The sequence below is a fragment of the Halichoerus grypus genome, chromosome 9, assembly GCF_964656455.1.
Source record: "Halichoerus grypus chromosome 9, mHalGry1.hap1.1, whole genome shotgun sequence".
Taxonomy (NCBI): domain Eukaryota; kingdom Metazoa; phylum Chordata; class Mammalia; order Carnivora; family Phocidae; genus Halichoerus; species Halichoerus grypus.
This window is the reverse complement of record NC_135720.1, coordinates 2,918,630-2,942,607: the sequence shown is the minus strand read 5'-3', so window position 1 is coordinate 2,942,607 and position 23,978 is coordinate 2,918,630. Positions and strand designations below refer to the sequence as shown.

The following is a 23,978-nucleotide window of genomic DNA, read 5'->3' as shown; positions in this document are numbered from 1 at the left end:
AACAGATACAACTCAACATCCCTCTAAACAAATAATCTAATTTTAAAAATGGGCAGAAGATATGAACAGACATTTCTCCAAAGAAGAAACCCAGATGGTGGACAGACACATGAAAAGATGCTCAACATCACTCATCATCAGGGAAATGAAATCAAAACTACAATGAGATGTCACCTCACACCTGTCAGAAAGACTAAAACCCAAAACATAAGAAACAACAAGTGTTGGCAAGGATGTGGAGGATGTGGAGAAAGGGGAACCCTCTTACACTGTTGGTGGGAATGCAAACTGGTCCAGCCACTTTAGAAAACAGTATGGATGTTCCTCAGAAAGTTAAAAATAGAACTGCCCTATGATCCAACAATGACACTACTAGGTATTTACCCAAAGAATACAAAAACACTAATTCAAAGTGATGTATGTACCCCTATGTTTATAGTGGCATTATCTATAGTAGCCAAACCATGGAAGCAGCCCAAGTGTCCATTGACTGATGAATGGATGTAGAAGATGTGATCTATATATACAACGGAATATTACTTAGCCATAAAAAAGAATGAAATCTTGCCATTTGCAAAGACTTGGATGGTGCTAGAGAGTATTATGCTGAGTGAGATAAGTCAGTCAGAGAAAGATAAACACTATATGATTTCACTTGTACGTAGAATTTAAGAAATGAAACAAATGAGCAAAGAAAAAGAGAGAGAGAGAGACAAACCAAGGAACAGACTCTTAACTATAGAGGACAAACTGATGGTTACCAGAGGGGAGGTGGGTGGGGGGATGGGGGAAATAGGTGAAGGGGATTAAAGAGGGTACTTATCAGGATGAAAAATAAATAAAATAAAATCCAGTAATCTAACTTATCCAAATAACTGCAAAAAAAAAAAAAAAAAAAAATCAGGGAAAGGAGGAGCTTGCAAGGCCCCAGGAGGGTCTCAGACCCCCAGGGGTCCTCAGATCATGCTTTAGGATCCATCGGACCACAGTTTGGTGCTGCCCATTCAGAAGTCCACACCTAGGATTAGCTGGAGGGAATTATTCTAGTTTTAGAAAAAGTAAAGATCTTGTTCCCCCTTAAAATTAAGAGAAACAGAGATAACCAACACAAAATAACAGACTGCAGCCACATATGTCAGCCACAATGAAGGTCACCTGATGCCGGAAGACACCGCTCAAATCCTCTCTATGGGTTTCCTCCACTAATTTCTATCCTTCCATTTATACAATGGGGTAACCTACAAAAACTTAAGCTTTTTAGGTTCCTCTCGCTTTTATAAAAGTCCATCTGCAGTGTTGAGAGAGCTGGTCATGAGCACCAGCAGCTTTATGGCTTGTCCTTCAGGGGCAGGAGTCCATGTCCTCGCACAGTAGGGGGACCTCGATTTGGAGTTGGGGTCTACCTGTTCCCCAGCCGCTGCCCTACTCCCATCCACATTCCTCCCAGATCTCTCCCTTCTGACATCATGCTTAGATGGAGCCTGCTCACATGTAAGGTGTTATAGCAAGACCAGCACTGGGTTTAGACTTCTTTCTAGGATCTTAAGAGCAAAATCCATTTGCATGGTAAATGATTCTTTCTGAGAATTGAACAGAAAATTTGTTTGTATTCAATCTCATGGGTAACATGATTCCTGCCAACGTCAGGGAGGAGAGCTTGGGCGCCTGCACGAATGGGGTCAAGAGGTAGAGAAAGAAAGGGGACCCCTCCTCTTGCGTTCTCTCTGGAGCCCCTAAATCCTTCTGCCCTTCTGAATCTGTACTTTGTTTGTGACGGTCACTAATCACCATTTCTAAAATCCCTGTCATTGGGCAACATATGCAATTTTCCATGTCATCTGTGGTGGAAGACTCCATCAGGGTCACTCAGCGATCCATTCACTCTACCCACTGTAATTAAAATGCCAAGAATGCTTCTTATGGTTATTGCTAATGCCTACTCAATGATCTGGGTTTCCAAGATGGAAGCTCTTGCTATCAGAAGGTGCTAAGGAGTACAGGACGGATGCCCAAGGGTAAGTGTTTCATACTCACTTGAGGATGAGGGCCATGGTCTCCTTCCTGTCCTTCCCCTGGAACGGCAGAGATCCCGTGAGCATCTCAAACTGCAGAGCAACACAGAACAGGGAGAGTGAGTGTTCAGACTGACCAGATGTAATAGCAGAGAGCCTGGATGGGCAAAATGCAACCACGTTCATTAATCCATTCCAAATCCTGATGCATGAAGCATAGATGCTGGCCAGCATGCGCTGTGTACATGAGCGACCAGAACGGCCTCATGGAGCTCACAGTTCAGTGGGGAGGCAGACAAGAGACAAACACCGGAAGTCTGCAGTGGGTAAGAGGGGCTGAGTGTGGTGGAGACGCAAAGGGGGACGTGAAGGGACGGCGGTCGGACTGCACAGCTTCTATGGGATTGGTTGAGGACCCGTCCTTCTCTGGTGGGTGCTGTGGAGGGGACCAGGGCAGAATGACTTCAGTCCATCCGTAACATCTGGTGAAAACACGATGGCACCAATAATGCCTCCAATACAGGCTGCCACACACCAAAAATAGTAAGCGGACCTTTGCCAGGATGGGCTCTGTGATAAAGACAGGATTGAGGGTCAGCCTTCCCCGAGCAAGGATTTCTCTCTCACACAAAAGCCCTGACGACGCGGGCCCAGGAGGCAGGTCTGCAATCGCACGGCATCCCCACCACAACGTGCACACCGACCCGTTTGGAAGAAAGCAACTAGGGCAGCAGCCTGTCCTTGAACACAGGACACTGAATCTAACTGAAATGGGCCTCAGCATCCGTCCCGGGCCGTGTCTTCGTGTGATTTCAAATTACTGTTGAGCCTTGAATGACACAGGGGTGAACAGCACGGGTGTGAGGTACCCACCACATATATGGGTCTTCTCCCGATACATACGGTCCTATACTGTAAATGTATTTTCTCTTACGATTTTCTTAATAACCCTTTCTTTTCTCAAGCTTACTTTATTGTAAGAATACGGTATGTGGTACATATAATGTACAAAATGCGGATTAATACACTGTTTATGTTATCGTAAGGCTTCTGGTCAACACCAGGCTATTACCAGTTAATTTTGAGGGGAGTCAAAAGTTACATGTGGATTTTCGACGACCTTCGGGTCAGCGCCCCTTATCCCCATGTTGTTCAAAGGTCTACTGTATAAGAAAACAGCCTCAGTGCAGGACTTTGTATGATCTTATTAAATTTGCCTTAGTTTTGATTTTGATGGCGTGTCTCTGTCCCTTTAAAATTTATCCTATAGTATTTTTCCTCTGCATTATGAAAATCCTGGGAAATACATCAAAGTAGAAAGACCAAAACAATCACCCATAACCCCATTATTCAAAGAAAGATGGAATTAATGTTTGTTATTTCCTTCTAGTACTTTCTTGAAGCTGTTTTTTTTTTTAAAACATGGTTTTATATATTCACCTTTCACAGAATAAGATAAAAACTTCCATGCTGATTATAAAATCTTCCTAATATCACTTTATATGTGGATATGCCAAAATATGTTTATTTGTTGTTGGACACTTAGAGCATTTCCAATTTCCTGCTATTATAAGTAATACTGAAATGTACATAAAAGCTTCCCTAAGATTTGGAGTTATCCTGATGGTGTGCTACCAGGAACGAAATTACAAACTTAATGAAATGAATGTAGTTAAGCCTTTATTAATACTCTTGGTTTGCTTTCTGAAAGTAAAATTTTAAAAGAAATTTAAAAATTCCTGCCTGTTGTGATGCTTGAAGGCTGCTCTACCATACTAACCACCACCTGCCGTCTGTCCCGTGCTCACGCGTCTGGTGCGGGCGCACAGAACAGACCGCAGGCGACCAGTCAAGATGTAAGTCATAAACACTGGGAGTAAGAGAGTCCCCGAGAGAATCTGAAAGTGGACAGACAACTAAATTGAAAGGTAGAATGCTCTGGCAGATGAGCTGTCCATCTGATAAAATAGGAGGAAAGTTTATAAGTTGATCTTGGAAGTTGAAATAGGTCTTAAAATAGAATCATATTAGCAAAGAAAATGCTCTTCCTATTTTGGTTCTATCTTTTTTCCCCTCCCTCCTTTCTTTCTTGAGTCTACTATGAATGAAATTCAATTTCAAGGAAACGCCTTTTAGGCCACGTGAAACCAGAAAGCTATTAGTCATTGGTACAAAAATGGAGCCCATCCTAAGGTCTGTGCATCATGTAAGTATCTATTATGAATCAACCAGCAACTTGCACACATCTGCCTAGTGATTACTTCTTAGCTTTGCCTATGACTCCCAGGAGCCACATTCTTTGTGTTTCCCCCCCTCCAGCCTGCTCGTCTTCCTCCTACATTGTTCTTCCCCATGCAACACAGTGGGAAATCCTGAACCGTTTAGGAACACCCAACACAGTGGCGTACGTGGGTGTTCAGGGAATGAAGATGATGATGGTGGTGGTGATGATGGCGAAGCTATGTATTTTCTCAACCCACACGTGTCTCTCTGCTTTGGCTTCACTTCCAGCCCCTTTAAGGGTTCCCTTTCTATCACAAGGGGACAAAGGAGGTCATTTCGGTATTACTGTTCTCATCAAGAAATTTCTCAGTATTTAAGTATCTCATTAAATCAGGGCATTTCTGATGAGCTTTCCTGGGACATTACATATAGTAGGAGTTTCGGTCTGGTGTTGAACAAGACTGAGACTGGCCAAGGTTTCCAGGGCAAACTAATACAAACCATGGTTTGCCGTGGGGTCTCATGGTCCAGCACAAGTGCTGGGGGTACCCCAAGGGATGCATTCACAAGGGAGCTCCAAGGTCGGCCGTGGAAATGTGCAGAGGGAACCCGAAGAGACTCGGGTATAGTTCACTGTGAGTGCTTATGAAATTTCCAGAAAGATACATATTCTGATGTGTCTGGGGACAGTTCTGATGGTCAGGACTGGAGAGGTTGGTGGGGTTGGTGCCAGTGACGTTTACTGAGTAGAGGGAGGGACGCCACTTCCCATCCTACAGTGCATAGGAGAGCCTCCACCCAAAGAGCTGTCCAGCCCCAAACCTCAACAGTTGAAAGCCCTGTCTAAAGGGACATGCAACGAGCCTGAAGCGAGTGGCCAGCCCTGGGGCAATGACACAGGAGGAGGCCCAGCGGTGCTGCGAGCAGCGGAAGGAGAAGCTTCTCTGTAAGGGGGACACTTCATAGCAGGGAGCCTACAATTCAAGTTCATTCGGTCGATCAACATTCTTACAGAAGAACTCAAGAGCAAGTTACACCTTAATCTGAAAACAGACAAGCACAAATCCTACAACGAAATGGACCGTTTGAGATGGCAGCAGTCCCCGGGGCCGGGTGCGCAGGGCTGGGTTTTCCTCACCAGGTGTATTTATGTTTGTGCACAGGTGTCAGGGTGCTTGGGGCACAGACGAGTCCCCACCTCACTGTGCACCAGCCCTGCTCCGAGCACTCGAAGGTCGATGCTGATCTGCTCCTCTCAGCAGCCTCAGGAGGAAGCCTCGGGTCCTTGTGTCCTTTCCCAGGGGCGGCGCCTGAGCCCTGAGCCAGCGATATGTGTGCATCAGTGTACAAACAATTTACACAGATACTTGCGTGTGAACATCCACACACGTTTAGTGCTGGCAAAGAATGGGAGAAGAATCTCAGGTGGTCTCACAGGTGACCTGGCATTCAGGAGATGTTTCTAAAGCACCCACAAAACACAACCCCAACTCCTCCTGAAGACTGAGTTCCAGATGAGTGTGGAGATGTTAGGGACCTACCATTGCAACGGACACCATCACTACGGCTTACGTTCTTTTCCAGTTACAAGTACCTAACTTCAGACATTCGATTCTGTTCAAGGACAAGGATCTCCACCATGAATGTAGGTGTCTTCATACGGGCTCTCTGGAGGGCACTTGGGGACCATGAGAGGACACGGGTGTAGTTCCTCAGTGGAGAAACGCAAGGGATGGGCAGCAAGCCCCTCCAGGGTGCAGACCGTTCCTCGGGCCCTCCCTCCATGGCTCTGCCCCCTCTTCAACAAAGCCAGTGCAGGGCACCTTGTAAACACAACATGCTCTCAACTGACCTCTTCCCGAAGCCGAGCTCAGACACGACACTAAATGCCACACCAGATCCATCCTTCTATTGCAAATGGCAATTTGGAAGTCATTCCTGGTGTTGCCCAAGGAAGTGCTGAACGCAGGGATCCTGACATCTGGCTGCAAGATGGTTGCCACTTGGGGCCAAAGGGTTTGGTGGGCAGGACGAAATGAGAATGTGGCTTTAGAACAATGATGTGATCTTAAACCAATCACCGAAGAGCCTTATTTCCACTTCTGTAACCAGAAAGAACGATATCTTTCCCACATAACGTGGATTTTTGGTTCAGATGAGATGCGTAGGTGCCTCTCAAACTCAGAGCCACGAGACGTACTCTGCCGTCGTTGACAGGCCCTCCGCTTCCTGCCGCTGAGTAAAACAGCCGTGCTAGAGCCAGCTGCTGTGAGACACTGAACGCGGGGTCCTTTCGACTGAAATGATGCCACCAGTTCAAAGCAATGCCCAGTACCCACAGTCCCTGGTGTGTCAACGATGCCAGACAGTAGCTGGAACCAGGTCTCCTTCAGAGAAGCCAAGAACCAACCTCTATGATATGCCCCAAACTCCAGAGCATTCCTATAGCTTCGGGACAAGGAAGGGCAGGGGACCCCAGGTGGAGGTTAGGCTGGGGAGCCCACAGCTGTGTCATCCCCACGGGGCACAGAGCTCACTGAGCATGGCCGCTGCTGTCTGTGATGGGAATCCACGCAGAAGGTCATGGGGGTGCTGAGGAAATGCCCCGTGCTGGGGAGACACTCCGAGGGGGGAATTCACAACATAAGATGACAGACTCATAACAGCAACTTGTCAAAGTGCAAAGAAGACACAAGACTGAGCCAAGCTAAGGTTCCCCAGGAGACACCTCTCAACCCCACCTCCAGACACGGCCCAGGGCCTCCGCAGCCAGGAAGTGAGGCAAGTGGTGTGGTGGCAAGGCAGGTGGCCTGGACACACAGAAGCTGGGCTTGGGACACACGGAGCTGGGCTTGGGATGCACGGGAGCTGGGCTGGGGATGCAGGGGGCTGGGCTGGGGACACACAGGACCTGGGCTGGGGACGCAGGGACCTGGGCTGGGGATGCATAGGAGCTGAGGCTGGGGACGCATGGGAGCTGGGCTGGAGATGCACGGGAACTGGGCTGGGGATGCAGGGAGCTGGGCTGGGGACGCAGGGAGCTGGGCTGGGGACGCATGGGAGCTGGGCTGGGGACACACGGAGCTGGGCTTGGGATGCATGGGAACTGGGCTGGGGACGCAGGGACCTGGGCTGGGGATGCATAGGAGCTGAGGCTGGGGACGCATGGGAGCTGGGCTGGAGATGCACGGGAACTGGGCTGGGGATGCAGGGAGCTGGGCTGGGGACGCAGGGAGCTGGGCTGGGGACGCATGGGAGCTGGGCTGGGGACACACAGAGCTGGGCTTGGGATGCATGGGAACTGGGCTGGGGACGCAGGGACCTGGGCTGGGGATGCATAGGAGCTGAGGCTGGGGACGCATGGGAGCTGGGCTGGAGATACACGGGAACTGGGCTGGGGACGCAGGGAGCTGGGCTGGGGATGCAGGGACCTGGGCTGGGGATGCATAGGAGCTGAGGCTGGGGACGCATGGGAGCTGGGCTGGAGATACACGGGAACTGGGCTGGGGACGCAGGGAACTGGGCTGGGGACGCAGGGAGCTGGGCTGGGGACGCAGGGAGCTGGGCTGGGGATGCACAGGAGTTGGGCTGGGGACACACGGAGCTGGGCTTGGGATGCGTGGGAGCTGGGCTGGGGACGCAGGGAGCTGGGCTGGGGATGCACAGGGCTGGGCCTCACACCAGCTGAGCGACCTTCCATAGCGTCAGAAGTCCGATCTGGGCTGAGGGCATGGGCAGCATGGAAGGCCACGGGCACAGTGCTGGCTGGGAGGATGGGCGGAGGGACAGGGTAGGAGGAAGGGAGAGGAAGGACCATCTGGGGACAGGGAGCCAACACCACTTCTCTGACTACAGAATCCCCCAGGCCAGGTGGTGTCTGGGTCTGCGCACGAGCTAAAGAAAATTCAAGTTTCTCGATGTAGATGTAAAAACATCTCAGTCCATGTGTATTTTGGCTCATGTTAATTTTTGTAACTAAGTAGAAGGATTTTGTGTTTGACATAAGAGAAATGTCTTTAATATGAAAATCACTGCATCCCTTAAAATCTTCATGCTCAGCCTGTAAAAATGTTAAGTATAAAGAAGGTTTGACTCTAAATGCATTTGTGTCCTTATCTGAATCCCAGTTCTGTTTCCTGGGGATGGGAATTTGGGATGGGCAGAGGAGGAGGTTGCAGGAAATGGTGGCCTCCTTGTCGTGGGTCACCTGGGGACACACTGCCTATCCACATTTCAAGCACTGTTTCCCCTGCTCATTCCTGGACCTCTGAGCCAACCTGGGGATGGGACCGCGTGCTGGGGATCAGCGACAAGGGATGCCGCCGCGGACGGGGAGGACCATTACCATGAGCACGCCGAAGGACCACCAGTCGGCGCTCTGCGCGTGTCCCCGCCGGTTCACCACCTCGGGAGCCATGTACTCTATCGTCCCGCAGAAGGAGTACGCTCTCTTGTCATGGTCGATGGCCTCTTTACTCAGCCCAAAATCTGAAAGTGAAACAGCACACGGCACTGCCTCAGTCGGAGAGGCACCAGGACTGTTTCCATGCTGACCCCCAACCCGCGAGCTTCCACGTCATTTATGGGACTTCAACCCGCTCTGTCCCGGCCACGGCACCCCCCTCGGAAGCAAGTGTCCTCACGCCCCCACGTGGTGCGTTCCCCAGCTCAAGGTCTTTCAGGGATCTACAAAGCCTGGGGGGCCTGGTAACAGTATCGAGAAGCTGTATTTCGCCGAGACAGGAGAAGTCCCAGGAGCCCTGCTGTTTACGAGGCCCAGCAGGTGGCCCGGGCATGCTGATGCTCCAGGTCCCGGGGCCGGGATGAGATGGGAGGGGAGGGGTAGCCCTGAAGGAAAGGGCTGGAAGAGAGGTCCAGGCAGAAGGCTACTGGGGAAGGAAGTCCCTGGAGGTGAGGCACAAAGGGAAGACAGGAGAGTCTGATAAGGACTGTGGAGCATTTGCCGTGAGCACTTCCCCTCTCCCTCCTCCAAGAAATCCTCAGTCCGTTCTACCTTCTTCCAAAGCTTGTGTGTTCATGCTCTTAGTGACTGAAGGACACAGGGAACACACTGCTTCTAAGATGAGGGCACCCCTTCAGTTTCAGCATGTTTGAGAAGAAGGATAATATCCATCAGTTCCGTCCAGGGCCACGTGCTGAGTGAGAACATCAAACGCCCACGGGTGGGTTTGCTCACTTGCAGCAAAGTGGCTTGCTTTACACATCAGAGTCTGGGAGGGGGCTGTTTGTAATCTGTGCCTGGCCCAAATGGCAAATTATCACATATTATGAACTTGGGGTCATGATTAATAATAGTAATAATAATAATAATATAATCTATGATTATTAAATCAGAGAAAGCCCAAACTCTGTCATATTATAGATAAATTGGACACGTAGCTCCATACGCATTCCAGCTGCCAGGCACAAGGCACAGGTGTGACTTTTATAGGGTACGTTCAGTTCCTCATTTGGCAGAGAACACGTCTGAAGTATTAACAGAATCGTAAATCTCCACCGCATGCCACGTGACCCTGATGGCATGACATTACAGGTCAGGAATGGGTGGGCTGAAGGTTCGCTGAAAGGGGTAATCAGGGTCTGGTATATAAGTTCATGACTTTTAAAAATCGAACTTTGAACATTAACAAGCCTGTGAAAATATTTAACCAGTATTTATTGCCAGTTACTATGTGCGCTCCGCCAAGTCTTGGGGATCCACGAAGACAGGGTAAACCCACCCTTGAGAAGACAGGGCATGGTGGCATGCAGGCCAGCAAGTGAGGGGCAGCGGGGCCACGTGGGGGCCACAGAGTAGGGAAGAAGGGGTGCTGAGAGAAGCTTTGAGGTAAGAACAGGGGTCGACCAGGCACCCCGAGCAGGGACAAGCTTCTAGGGGAGGAGAGGAGAGTGTTAGTTCAGGAAGAGCAAACTGGTGGACACGCAGGAATGGGCGCGTATGGACATGAGGCAGAACCAGGTCAGCAGGGCAGCTGGTGGGGGAATGGCCCCCAGAGATGCCATCACCCAGAGCCCCAGAACCTGTGAGGAGGTCACCTCACAGGTCAAAGGGGTCCTGCAGGAGTGATGAGCCAAGGATCGTGAGATGGGGTGGTTGTCCTGGATTTTCCAGGTGGGCCAGGTGACACAAGGGCCCTTATGCGGATTTGGGGGCAGAGTCACAGAGATTAGGGAAGGCCGTGCTGCTGGCCGTGAAGACGGAGGACGGGGCCACAAGCTGAGGGATGTCAGCAGCTCCTAGAAGCTGGAGAAGGCAGCAGAACGGGCTCTCTGGAGCCCCCCGAACGATAAGATGAGCAGGTGTGCTACTGGAAGCCACGCAGTCTGTGGTGACCGTGACACCAGCAAGGGGAAATTAATACAATGCGTGCCATGGAACTGGGGTGTGTGTTTTCAGGTCGCTCCAACTGGGTGGCAACGGGACGGGCGTGAGGTTTCAGTAGGAAGGCAGGCTCCCATGTGCATTCACACGTGGTCCCTGAAGGCAGGAGGGCACCAGAGTGTGGGGATGTGCTCCCGAGAGAGCACCGATATTTGCCCCACATCAGTACTGTGCATCATCATTCTTGAACAGACAGCCAGGGATGAGAGCCTGCAGGGAAGGTGCTGGAAGTTTCTTTGGACAGGAGAGAGGGAAGGAAGGGGACCTGGAAAGTTTGAGCATTTCTAGAGGCTGTGAGGATGCACACCAACGTAACATAAGTGAGCTCTCTGAAAGCTTCAGCCACATCAGAAACACCACCAGCACATGCCGGTGCTAGGAGGGCTTGGGCTCTGAGCTGCTCCCCACATTTACCAGGGCCGAGGTGAAGTCACCGGGAGACGCCGTCCTCTACAAACCTGTGATCTTGATGTGTCCCTCTTCGTCCAGCAGGATGCTGAAAGAGAGGGGAGAACACAGATGCTTGACCGGAGGCCTGCTCACCTGGGGGGTGTGCAGACCTCGGGGGGCACAGCAGGGCGGCCTGGGCAGCAGTCCCCACGTGGGGGTCGCCTGCCACGTGCAGACGTGGGCTTCGGGATCTACTGCTTCCCCAGTCAGCAGCTTCTGCTGCGTCACCAGTGGATTCAGATCCACAGTGCTTGGGGTTAACCAGGCAAAAGCTGGGACCTGCAGGTTCGAGACTTTCTTTAGCCCACAGTGAGGTTCAGGAACCCTTCAGACCGTCCCGCATGAAGAACATGATTGAGAGGGTCCAGGATTGTCTTGGCCTGTGGAGATCTGGAGCCTCTTGAATTTTTCCCTATCCAGGCAGGCCCTCAACGGCCAGAGGCCCACTATTTCTCCCCATCACCCCTCTATGAGCCCCACCTGCCTCTCGGGATGCCTGGGGCCTGAGCATCGAGGAGGCTTGGGGCTCGGCAGGCTGCCCCTCATCACAGGTGCTGTCCCACCGGGTGTCTTTGTCCCACCAGAGCCTGACACCTGGAGCACCGGCCTAGAGGGAGTGTCCGCCTTGCTCTTCCGAGCTCTGCCGGGGGAGGGTGCTCCTCATTGCAGGGCAGAGGGCGAGCCGCAAGGGCGGACGCAGGCCAGCACTTGAGGAAGCCCTTCTTCCAGGCTGTCAGCCCTCGGGCTTCCCCAGGGCTCTGTCTTCCATTTCTTTCTTCTTCTTTTTTTTTTTTTTGCTGTAATTAAGTCCTGTTCCGTCAGCTCCTGGGGGGTACCAGGCCAGCCTTAAAGAGACCAGGAAGAGAATGGCGAGGAACCAAAGCAAGGCCGGCTGCCTTAACAGGCAGAGTAGTGGCATCCTGACCCACGCAAGCACGTGGATGGACCTGTGGACAAGGAGCCGAGTGCAGTGAACCAGGCACCACGAGGAGACATACGTTCCACTTATAAGGGGGACCTAGAGCAGTCAGAGCCATAGAAGCAGACGGTGGAGGGTGCCAGTACTGGGCAGGGGCGGGGCAGCGGGGAGTGGGCATCTCATGGGGACAGAGTTTCAGTTTTGTGAGGTGCAGAGAGTCTGGAAGATGGACAGCGCTGGTGGCTGCCCGGAGATGTGAGTGCGTGCTGCACACTTACAAAGGCTGAGACGCTCATTTTCTACTGTTTTTCTTGCCACAGTTAAAAACATCTGCCGTGGGATTAAAAAAAAAAGACCAATATTTTATTGAAATGTGAAGGAAAATGTTACAGCGCATCATTAAGATGACAGTTTATCATGAAAGAGGTGAACGTTTTCATCTTTGCTTTTCAGTTAGACTTAATCTTTGCCTGGAAATGAGCAGCTTTCCAGATGAATCCCCTACTCACTCTATTTGACAACAAAATCTTCTTTCTTCAACTCTGTGATTAAATATTACTATTTTTAACTGTAAAGATCCCTTTGACCTTTAAGGAGAGAGCGAAGCAGGGAGCACGCCCCAACGGGAGCCCGGGGCTCACGGCTTTGGGACCCGCCTCAGGCGAGCGCTCGCTGAGGGAGGCAGCTGCACTTAATCGGATCCTGTTCTCTCCGTGGGGACGCTGACGACAGGGCCTTCTGCGATTGTTTAGACATTTACTGAGGTGTGCAGCCTGTGATGTCCGACCGGAGCGAGCTACTGTGGGTCGTCACGTCAAAGCCATGCAAGATGTGCGCGTCCCGCTGGTGTGGGACAAACGGACTTTCCTTCCTGTATGGGCACAACATTGCCCAGACGTTTCCCATAAAAGACCACCACATCCAATAAAAATGGCAGCAGAGCGGAGCTGTCTTTTCCTCAGCTCGGTGTCCATGAAAGAGGAAAGGCCGAGGAGCACGGGCTGAAGCCCGCTTCCTGAGCCCTCGGCGATGAGTCAGCCCACGGCTACGGGCTGCCTTGTGCCCAAAGCTGGGGGGTCCCACCAGGCTCTACCACGGGCAGTTGTGGGCCTCGGCCTCGGTGCGTGGAATCGAATGGTCTCACGGGGCAGTGAATATACTGAGTGAGAAAATCGTGACTTTGCCTTCGGGACTACGGCCAGGCGGTCCTCCTGAACCTAAAATAGCGCCCACTAGATCCCTCCTTCTTCATGTGGGCCACTGCTGTGTGTCCACTCTACACAGAATATACGAAAAAAACCTGAAGAGGAAACTGTGATTTTGGAGGGACTTTAATCTTTCAATTGAGGATAGCTAAAATATCCTAAAATATTACAGATGATCTTTGCCAAAGGCATGCAAAAGCTCACTGGAAGATCTGGGGAATCTGGCGCTACTGTCTTTCAGAAAAACTCTCCGGAAGGCTCGTCTGACTCGCCACCTGGAAGTGGCCTGCTGGAGTCGTGGAGGCTTCCTGGCTCTGCAGAGGACGGCCCCAAAGGGACCAGAGCGGAGAGGCAAGCTAGCGTCGGGGTGCACGTCTGAGGAGTTCCCCACGGCGGGAGAGCGGGCAGCTGTGCGGCAGGAACCCCCTCCCTGCCCAGCCTTACCCGGACAGCAGGGACAGGGGCCCCGGCCCGGCCTCCGCCAGAGCGTTGTTACGAGGATCGGGTGAGAGGCGCTGCCGGGAAGGGCCTGTACCCATCAGCAGCAGCCACGCCTGCGTGGGCACGGTGTCAGGGGCGGGCGGGTGGAACCCGCGTGGGGGTGCCCGCAGGAGGACGGCCCCAGCCTACCCCCTGCTGTGCACCCACGTGGGAATCAGAGAGAGAGCAGCGGCGCCCGGTAGGGGCAGCAAGAAGGGCGGTGTGGAGGCGGCGTCCTACCACGTCCTCACTTACTTCTCAGGCTTCAGGTCTCTGTAGATGATCCCCAGGCCGTGGAGGTGGTCTAAAGCCAGGGCCAGCTCAGCCAGGTAGAACTTGACATCCTCCTCGGTGAACATCACCTAGGAAGCGAGAACAAGATTGTTTGGCTTATTCTGTGGCTGGTTTGTTTTGAAGAACTCTGCCAGAGAACATCATGAGTCAGCCCCGCAAAGTGCACTGGGCTCAGTCCTGCTCTGCGGAAGATCACAGGCTCCCCTCCCCCGTAACACTCTGCTGGCTCTCACAATGGAAAAATGAGCTCTCTTTCTAGTCTGGAGATCAGTGAAGGCAGAAGAGCAGTCCCCTACAAAGATGGTTAATTAGCCCGTAAGTGGAGCACTTAGTCTCCTCCTCCTCCTCGCCTCCAGGAATCACGGAGCTCTGGGCTTGATATTTTAATATGAGCGGTTCGGATGTGAAGCGACACCCCGAAGGGCTGAGGAAGGGCTACTGAGAACGTATCCGGGATCTCGTCCCCACTCCCTTCCATCTACCCAAAGTGGGCCGAGTTCTAGCAAAACAACATGAACAGGGCGTAGAGTCCGTGAGGCACCTGGGCCAGGGGAGGCTGGCTGAGAGGGACCCGTGGGCGTCAGGGTCCACGAGTCGGGCATCCTGGTTCAGGCGAGCTGACGCATTCACCAGGCCAGGCGCCCAGCACCCTTCAAAGCCATCGTCTGGGGGACGTTTCCGTTCCTCCCGCGCTTGTTAGAATCAGTGTGTAATATTTAAAGTCACCCTCTAGAAAGGCAGATTTGTTAGCACAAACCAGTTTTTACATCCACCATGAGAAATCAATGTCACCGACACTGGAATTGTGTATGATGACTGAATTCTCTCTCTGAACACAGACACAGGAAGAACCAACACAGACTCAGCGGGCTGCCTGGGACGCACAGAGTTAGAATCAGGGCCGTTGGGGAAGAGGGCGGTGACCACGTCAGGCTGGTGCAGGTGGGGCCCATCCATTCCACAGAAGGGGCACTTCCATCGGCGCCGGGACTCACGCCCTGTGGTCCTGGGCGGTCACCTCTGGGAGCTGTCAACCCTCATGACCCTTCTGGCCTTTAGAACCTCCTGTCCTCTCTCCCGTGCTCAACAGGCGCCCTTCCTGGCGGGGCGTTTCTTTTCTAAATTGGTCAACATAGTCTGTGGGCTAGCTGTCATATTCTCTCGAATCTGACTTTTTCTCTCTGGATAACCACCACGGCTTGTCTGCAGGTCCGTGCTCAGAGTGCAACCGTATTTATCCACTTGTCCAGTTCTTAGGGCAAATCTCAGGATAGTCCCCAAGTCCAAGTGACAAAGAGTGTGCAGAAGTGAAACACCCCATGAGGTGCGTCCTTGAAGGAAGTCAGGACAGTGACCCACACACGGCAGAATGCTGTCCAACGGCCTTGTTGAAAGAGAGGACGGGAGGAGGATACTGTCCCACGTCGTTTCTGAGAATCTGCTGTGCCCACACTTGATGACTTTACCTTTATCCTGAAATAAAGGTGTCGGGGGGACCCGCGTTCCCCTCGGGAGGTCACACGGGGCTTTTTGCTAACTACTGCTGCCATTTGGTCAAGAAACCTGTGACAGGGTGTGTGGTGCCAGACACTGGACGAAACCAAACCCCACGTGGTCTGAGAGGGTAAGGGAAGTCAGTACTTAGCAGGCGGCAGACGGGCAGATGCCGGTAGTTCTGCCCTCTGGGAACATGTGAGCACAAGCAGGGACCAGACAGACACCTGCTCCAGAACGGCTGGTTGTGGAAGTGGGATCTGAGTCCTCCAGCCCTGGGCTTTCAGCCTGTATAAAGGGAGCTCACTGCACCAGTGTGCGTTGTCTGAGGGACCCTTAAAAACCGGAGGGAGAGAGCAGCCCGCAGGCCCTGGGACGCCCCCTCCTGCTCCACTTTGATCTGTTGCTCACTTTGGAGGTCCATGCAGGATTGAAGGGTCTCCTGGCCAAAAAGTGGGAGGGAGAGAGAAGGGGAGAGGGCAGTCTGAACACACCGTCCCAGTTAAATCACCCCAGCTGTGCTGGGTAAGGCGGCACCGGAGGGACTGGAGACCTGGGCGAGGTGCCGTCCGACGCGTGGCTGCCTTCATCACCGTCGGCTCCGTGTGAAGGAACTGCTCAGAGCCGCTGGGATTTAAGCCCAGTGCTGTTGTCGCCTCAGGCAGGAAGAAGGCTGGTTTCCTCCACGCCATGAAGCAGAGAGCTCTTCACATCAATTAGGGCCAGAGAGCTGTCGTGTTGTCCTGGGTGACAGTCTGGACAATTCCCATATCAGGACTGTGGGGTCAAGGACAAGCCCCAGGCTTGAAGCGGTCACGGAGACCCCCCCTCCCGTGGGAAGACCCGACTAGATGCTCCGGAAGCACCTCCCGGGACGTGTGGGCAGCGTGCTCACAGCACCTTCCCACGACGGAAGGTGACATACTGGGAAACAGTCCCCCAGCTGCTACTCTAAACCCACCTCTGCTTTCGTCTGCTCCCCACGGGGGTCGGCGCGCTTCCCGGCGCCGGAAGCACCTGTTTGCTTATGATCTTACAAGGACAACAGATCACTTCTCCGTCACTTGTGTGACTTCTTTAAAACAGATGCACACATTCATGCACATACACACACATGTTCACATGCACACACATCCCACGCACACCATGGAAACCCTACAGCGCACACACTCACAGCACACACACTGACAGACACACACATTCTCACACATACCGAGAGCATGCACACCACACGCACACACTCACAGCATGCACACCACACTCTCTCTCTCACAGTATGCACACCACACGGACACACTCACAGCATGCACACCACACTCTCTCACACACACAGTATGCACACCACACGCACACACTCACAGCATGCACACCACACTCTCTCTCTCACAATATGCACACCACACGCACACACAGCATGCACACCACACTCTCTCACACACAGTATGCACACCACATGCACACACTCACAGCATGCACACCACACTCTCTCACACACGCAGTATGCACACCACATGCACACACTCACAGCATGCACACCACACTCTCTCTCACAGCATGCACACCACACGCACACACTCACAGCATGCACACCACATGCACACACTCACAGCATGCACACCACACTCTCTCACACACGCAGTATGCACACATGCACACACTCACAGCATGCACACCACACTCTCTCACACACGCAGTATGCACACCACATGCACACACTCACAGCATGCACACCACACTCTCTCACACACGCAGTATGCACACATGCACACACTCACAGCATGCACACCACACTCTCTCACACACGCAGTATGCACACCACATGCACACACTCACAGCATGCACACCACACTCTCTCACACACGCAGTATGCACACATGCACACACTCACAGCATGCACACCACACTCTCTCACACACGCAGTATGCACACCACATGCACACACTCACAGCATGCACACCACACTCTCTCACACACGCAGTATGCACACATGCACACACTCACAGCATGCACACCACACTCTCTCACACACGCAGTATGCACACCACATGCACACACTCACAGCATGCACACCACACTCTCTCACACAGGCAGTATGCACACCACACGCACACACTCACAGCATGCACACCACACTCTCTCTCACACACAGTATGCACACCACATGCACACACAGCATGCACACCATACTCTCACACACGCAGTATGCACACCACATGCACACACTCACAGCATGCACACCACACTCTCTCACACACGCAGTATGCACACCACACGCACACACTCACAGCATGCACACCACACTCTCTCTCACACACAGTATGCACACCACATGCACACACAGCATGCACACCATACTCTCACACACGCAGTATGCACACCACATGCACACACTCACAGCATGCACACCACACTCTCTCACACAGGCAGTATGCACACCACACGCACACACTCACAGCATGCACACCACACTCTCTCTCACACACAGTATGCACACCACATGCACACACAGCATGCACACCATACTCTCACACACGCAGTATGCACACCACATGCACACACTCACAGCATGCACACCACACTCTCTCACACATGCAGTATGCACACCACATGCACACACTCACAGCATGCACACCACACTCTCTCTCTCTCACAGTATGCACACCACACGCACACACTCACAGCATGCACACCACACTCTCTCACACACACAGTATGCACACCACACTCTCTCTCTCTCACAGTATGCACACCACACTCTCTCACACACACAGTGTGCACACCACACGCACACACTCACAGCATGCACACCACACTCTCTCTCTCTCACAGCATGCACACCACACGCACACACTCACAGCATGCACACCACACTCTCTCACACACACAGTATGCACACCACACGCACACACTCACAGCATGCACACCACACTCTCTCTCACAGTATGCACACCACACACACACTCTCACACACACTCACAGCACACATACCACACACACACTCACATACACTCTCACACATACTGACGGCATTCACACCATTTGTACACAATTGCAGCACGCACACCACACACAGACCTCCCTCGAGAGCTCGCCATCCCTCTTTGCCCTGCGTACCTCTTTGGAGAGCCGGCTGAAGAGGTCCCCTCCCCGCAGGAAGTCCAGGATCAGGTAGAGCTTTCCTTCCGTCTGAAAGGCTGTGGAAGGAGAGAGGGTTGGCATCCCAGGGGTCTGAGGACACAAGCGGGCTGCAGTGCCGGACATTCCAGAAACAGGGCTGGAGCCGGGCCGCAGGGGAGAGGGGGGAGGGCCTTGTTGGGCAGAACTCCAGGAAAGGGTCGGCAGGAATGAGTCTGTCTGTGTCCCCCACTTTTATTAAGAGTCTAGAGGGTCACCTCTCTTCTTTCTTCTCCTCTCCTTTGGTCCCCCCTTCCTTTTTTAATCACAGAGGGGATGGAAAATACATGGAGGCCCATATCTGCAGGTTCCAACCTGCTCTATCACCACTACCCACGCTGGGCTCTGGGCACCACGGTGAGGTGTTCGGTGAGGAGCCGGATGATGGCTCTGACCGGTGTGGGCAAGCCTCCTTTCCTTCATGGAGCTGCATTCTGTACAGCGCCAGGTCAAGGCAACCCATCATTTGACCCCTTCTTTCATGAGGTGTTGGTGACCGGTCGGCCCCATGCATCGTACATCATGGCAAATGGGGCCCATGTTCTAGGTTTGATCACCATGAACTATAATTATGGGCCTGCTGTTTATACTTCCGGTCTTGCCCACCATTTAGCCAGGCGTGCCTTGCTCCAAAGGGGGCTGAGTGTGCATGTGAGGGTCAAGAGAAACCAATCACCATTGACTCTTGATTCTCAGTTCGATGTGATTGATGATCTATCACTTGGCATCTATCTTACATACCTAGGAAGTGTGGCTGCAGGGGGTCCTGATATCCCTGCTTACTTGAAAACTTTTTATTTTCTAAAAGAAAATACTAGAAACATGATACGTGTTAGGGTTTCAGAAACAGCCTCTCACTAAAAAATCCTTGTCAGACTCATATAAAGTGAAGTATGGATTCAATCCTCTCTCCTAGGGCTTGACAGGCAGAAGGAGAACAAGTATCTTTTGATCAGCCACAGAGCTGACATGGAAGACACATTTAGAAATCCTTGAAAGATGCTGTTTCTTCTTCAGAGAACCCCCTGGAAACCAGCTAAAGTGACACATGGGACTGGATCTGACAGCGGGGGCACAGGCAGCTGTGAGAGGGGGAGGTCGGGTCGGCCTCCCTGGGCGGCTGCAGGACAGAGCTCGGGCACCTGCCTGTGGCCACCGAGCCTCCCAGCAAATTCACAGCCACTGTCACTCCTACTGGCTTTGAAAGCATAAGCCACACACTTTCTACACGAGACTGAAGTGTTTTCTGAGAAATATCAGAAGGTAACCAGCAAAGAGCGAGAAGCCTCTGCCCTCCTACCTCTGAGCACGGCTTACACCTTTGCTTCATCCTGATTTGTGGAAATGTCTCGGACAACCCCCACACCCGGCAAGGTGTGTGAAACCAACAAGGTAGGGTTTTTTTTTTTTTCTTCTATATTTCCCTCATATTAATTATTCGGTAGGGCAGTAAGAGTTAATGCCGTCTGGCGCCTCTCTTTCATTATTTTTAGTTTGAAGACTTCACTTACTGCTTCCCCGAGGAGGGAAACGATAGAAAGCCAACTCAGAGGAGTTTGTGGGTGCCGCACGCATGTGGCCACCAGAATCACTCTTATTTGATTGTGTCTCATTTCTCTTCCAGGAAACAGAAACAGTAACCTCCCTTGACAGAAAGTTTTGAGGGTTCAATGAGCTACTCTCTTTAAAATGCTTGAAACATAGTATTCACTTAAAATAGAGAAGGTGATGCCATTCTGGTTAAAGCAATTACTGGGTCATAAAGCATTTTCTTCTAAAACAACACAAAAATATGTCACAGATTCACCCCAATCTAGACCAAGAGACCTTTTATTTATTTTTTTACTACTTTATCAATGATGATAATTTAATTAGTAACAAAGTATAGCCCCCTCACTTTAGTCTCTGGTTAAAACAGGGCATCTTGCTCCCTCAGAGCGGAAAAATGCAGAAGAGATCATGGGGCTGCAGAGGGAAGACAGCCCCACACCCTACAGGCCAGGCCCCGTGACAGGGAGGGCTCTTCTCCTGACCCAGTGCTGTTTCATTTTCCTTGGATTTGGGGAAGGTTGCTTAGGTCCTCTCAAAAGTAGGTTATGTTTTACTCTATTTACCATAATGAAGCTTTACAATGAAAGGGTGATTCACTTCTGCCAAAATGTCTCTCTCCATCTTCGACCTGACTCGGTCCCGAACTGCAAAACAGAAAAACAAAGGCTTTCAGGAGGGAGAAATGGGGTTCTAGAGAACAGGGAACATAAAACATTAGCTACAAACAACCTCCCCCAGTGTTTTGTTACAACAATTTTCAAGCAGACACAAAAGTTGAAACAGTAGGATAATGATCACCCTTAAATCATCCACCTAGAGTCAACAGCTGTGGGCTTTCTGAACACGTGCTTTCCTTCTGGGTCTTTCTCTGTCTCTGTGTGTCTCTCTCTTCACACGTACATACATTGTAGCCAAAATTCTGACACAAAATCATGGACACTGTGATACTTGACTCCTAGCTGTGTTTGCAAGCAGCATTTCCTAGGAGTAAGGACAGGCTCTTACAGAACCCCTGAGACAACTGTCACCTCTAGGAAATTAACAATCATTCCACAATGTCATCTAATACCCAATCCATGGTCAACACCCCCCACCATGTCATTTACAGCTGTTAGTTTTCCCAATGTGGGAGCCAGTCAAGGTTCACACATTCCGTTTGGTTGTTACATTTCTTTATTCTAGAATAGAATGGTCCCACAGTTTGGGTTGGTTTTTTTTTTTTCTTCTTCATATTTTGTGGACTTTTTGGTCAGGCCAGGCCAGTTTCTTGTAGATTGTTCCATATTCTGGGTTTGTCTGATTGTTGCTTAACTGGTGGCTCTAACTTCTTTATTTCTTGCAAATTGAGGTTAGATCTGGAGGCTTTATAAGATGCAGGCTAAACATTTTCAGCAAATGGTGGTGCTGTGTACCTCTGATTGCAGCAGCTGAGCTGTGCTGCGGGACGCTCTCTAGGTGATGCTAAATTTGATGATGTGATTAAAGTGCCAAGTCCTCAGTCTCTTACTGTAAGGACCGGCATGTCCCTTTGTAAGTAATAAGTAACCTGCAGGGTGGTATTTGATAGAGAAGGTGATGCCATTCTGGTTAAAGAAATTACCAGGTCATAAAGCATTTTCTTCTAAAACAAGTGAGCTGTGGGCCCCTAATACTCCTTCATCCAAGAGTGTTAGCATATGCATATGAATGATCCTTGCTTGAGTCATTTAGGGCTGCAAAATGGGGATCTTCTCATTTCTGACGAACTGGAAATCAAGAGGAAGATTGCTTCTCTCTGTCCCTGAGGATAAGTAGGCATTAGGGATTTTTTTAAAAATCAGTGTGTTTTAACCAATGACATCATTATTCTTTTCGATGCTGACATTGTCCAAAATGTAGCCATCTGAGAATATAGATGGAGTTAGTTTTAAGGCAAAAATAAACAAGCCAAATAGGATCACTGCTTGAGAATAAGAATAACTCCAAGATTCCCACAAGCAAATTGACTCACCAAGGGCAATGACTTTGTACCACCCCATGTGAGCAGAGGGAGAAAATCTCCTCCAATATTCCTACCAGGGACCAGTATAAATATTGCATTACCGGACAAGCATTTAATCCATCCCTATTTTGGCTTTGTGATGCATACTTTTAAAGTTTTATTTGGGAAATGCTTCCCAAAGAATGACTGTAATAAATAAAGGGGGAAATGACAAGCATTGGGGAGGATGGAGCAAGCAGTCAGAACACTTGTGCAGAAGCTGGTCGAACGTAGGATGGCGCAGTCTCTGGAAAACAAAGTGCCTGCTCCTCAAAAGTTAAACGCAGAACTGCTATGTGACCCAGCAATTCCACTCCTAGTTTACACCCCAAAGAACTGAAGACGGGAACTCACACAGGTCCCTGCACACGCATGTTCACAGCCGCATTACTCACAACAGCCCACAGGTGGAAAGAACCGAGCGCCTGTCAATGATGAACAGATAAACACAATGTGCCCTGCATTCACGGAGAGCAGACGAGGCTTGCCGCAGAGAGAAGCGGGGCTCCAGGCCAGGCCGGTTGGGGGCGCGGCCCGCCGGGGTGGGGTGCACCGTCCCTGCTGGAAACAGACTCCAGCCTCGAGGAGAACACAGACCCCCGGGACACAAAGGAGACACAAAGCGGCGTTGGCTGGAAACGAGCTGTGAGCAAGAGCCGCGTGTGGGGACCGTCGCCCCAGGAACTGAGTGGAGCATGGCGCTCACAGTGAAGCCGGTCGCTGGGCGTTTTAGTTAATGCAGCCTCGCACCGCTGAGCCCTGAGCCCCGAGTTTCAGATCCTGTTCCCCTCTGTGGGCGTGCTCATTGCGTGCAAGCCTTTTAGGAGGTTGCGGTGCAGACTTTAGTCTTGCCTTCCTGCTTCTCATTTGTGAGTCACCGTCGGGTGAGCTAGGCTTCGCTCAGTGTCCTCTCTGTCTCCCACGTAAACAGAAGGCGGGCCGCAGGACGCAGAGGTGAAGGTGCCGACAGCAGAGCACGGGCTCCCCGTGAGGCCAGGAGACGCTGACCCCGGGACAGGGCTGTCCCCCTGCTCCTCAGAAACGGGACCTCTGGACGGTGAAGGCACAGCTCTCCCCGCCGGGCCTGGAGTTTCCTTCTCCTCCTGCCCACTCCCTGTCCACTGTGTGTCGCTCTCCTCCGTGCGGCACGACCAGGCAAAGCTGCCGACTGCCGCCAGCGAGTAAGAGTCGGGGAGCCGTGTGCAGAGACGGCAGTGAGGGGCGCCCCCGGAGGCCTCTCCGTATGTGCGGGAGCCGGGACAGGGTCTGGGGAAGCAGGAGAGACACCGCGGGGAGGGCAGAGCCATCAGCTGCAGGCACATCCCGTGAGTGACTGTCCCTAATGCAGTTAGAAGCCTTTCTAAGCCACCTGCCGTGTGCACCTACACCTGTCACCACGCCCCAGGCCTGGGCTGCCTCCTCACAGCGAGGAGCTCAGCGCTGCATCCGGCCAGCCTCCTGGGGTGTCTTTACCTCAGCGGAGCGGGCCACGCTGACAGGGCCACGGGGCGGCAGTCTTCTGTCCCCTGAGGTGCGTGCTCCTCTGGGAGAAGTCTCTGTTCCATCCACCGTCCCCCGACAAGATCCGGGGAAGCAGAGTCGCTAAGGAAAGGGGCCACCGCATTCCTACACCCACCTAGCATCTCCTCGCAAGGCTTAGTCCTCAACGCTGGTTCAGAGCATCTAAAAATCCTCTAAATAGGATTGATCTTACCATTGTCTTAGACCTGTTTGGCGTGAGGGAGACTGTTTA

At 51.9% G+C, this 23,978-nt stretch overlaps 1 protein-coding gene across 12 annotated transcripts in view; it reads right to left on the bottom strand.

The window, feature by feature from the left end:
* Positions 1 to 23,978, bottom strand: part of RPS6KA2 (ribosomal protein S6 kinase A2) — a 344,404-nt gene that overhangs the window by 52,633 nt on the left and 267,793 nt on the right. For all 12 annotated transcript variants that reach the window (XM_078054474.1, XM_078054478.1, XM_078054476.1 and 9 more), the window contains 6 exons: positions 20,769 to 20,849; positions 18,595 to 18,674; positions 13,948 to 14,054; positions 11,097 to 11,134; positions 8,581 to 8,723; positions 2,035 to 2,105 (listed from right to left, as the gene is read on the bottom strand). In XM_078054474.1, coding sequence (XP_077910600.1) covers positions 2,035 to 2,105; positions 8,581 to 8,723; positions 11,097 to 11,134; positions 13,948 to 14,054; positions 18,595 to 18,674; positions 20,769 to 20,849 — 520 coding nt within the window. The remainder of the gene's footprint in view (positions 1 to 2,034; positions 2,106 to 8,580; positions 8,724 to 11,096; positions 11,135 to 13,947; positions 14,055 to 18,594; positions 18,675 to 20,768; positions 20,850 to 23,978) is intronic.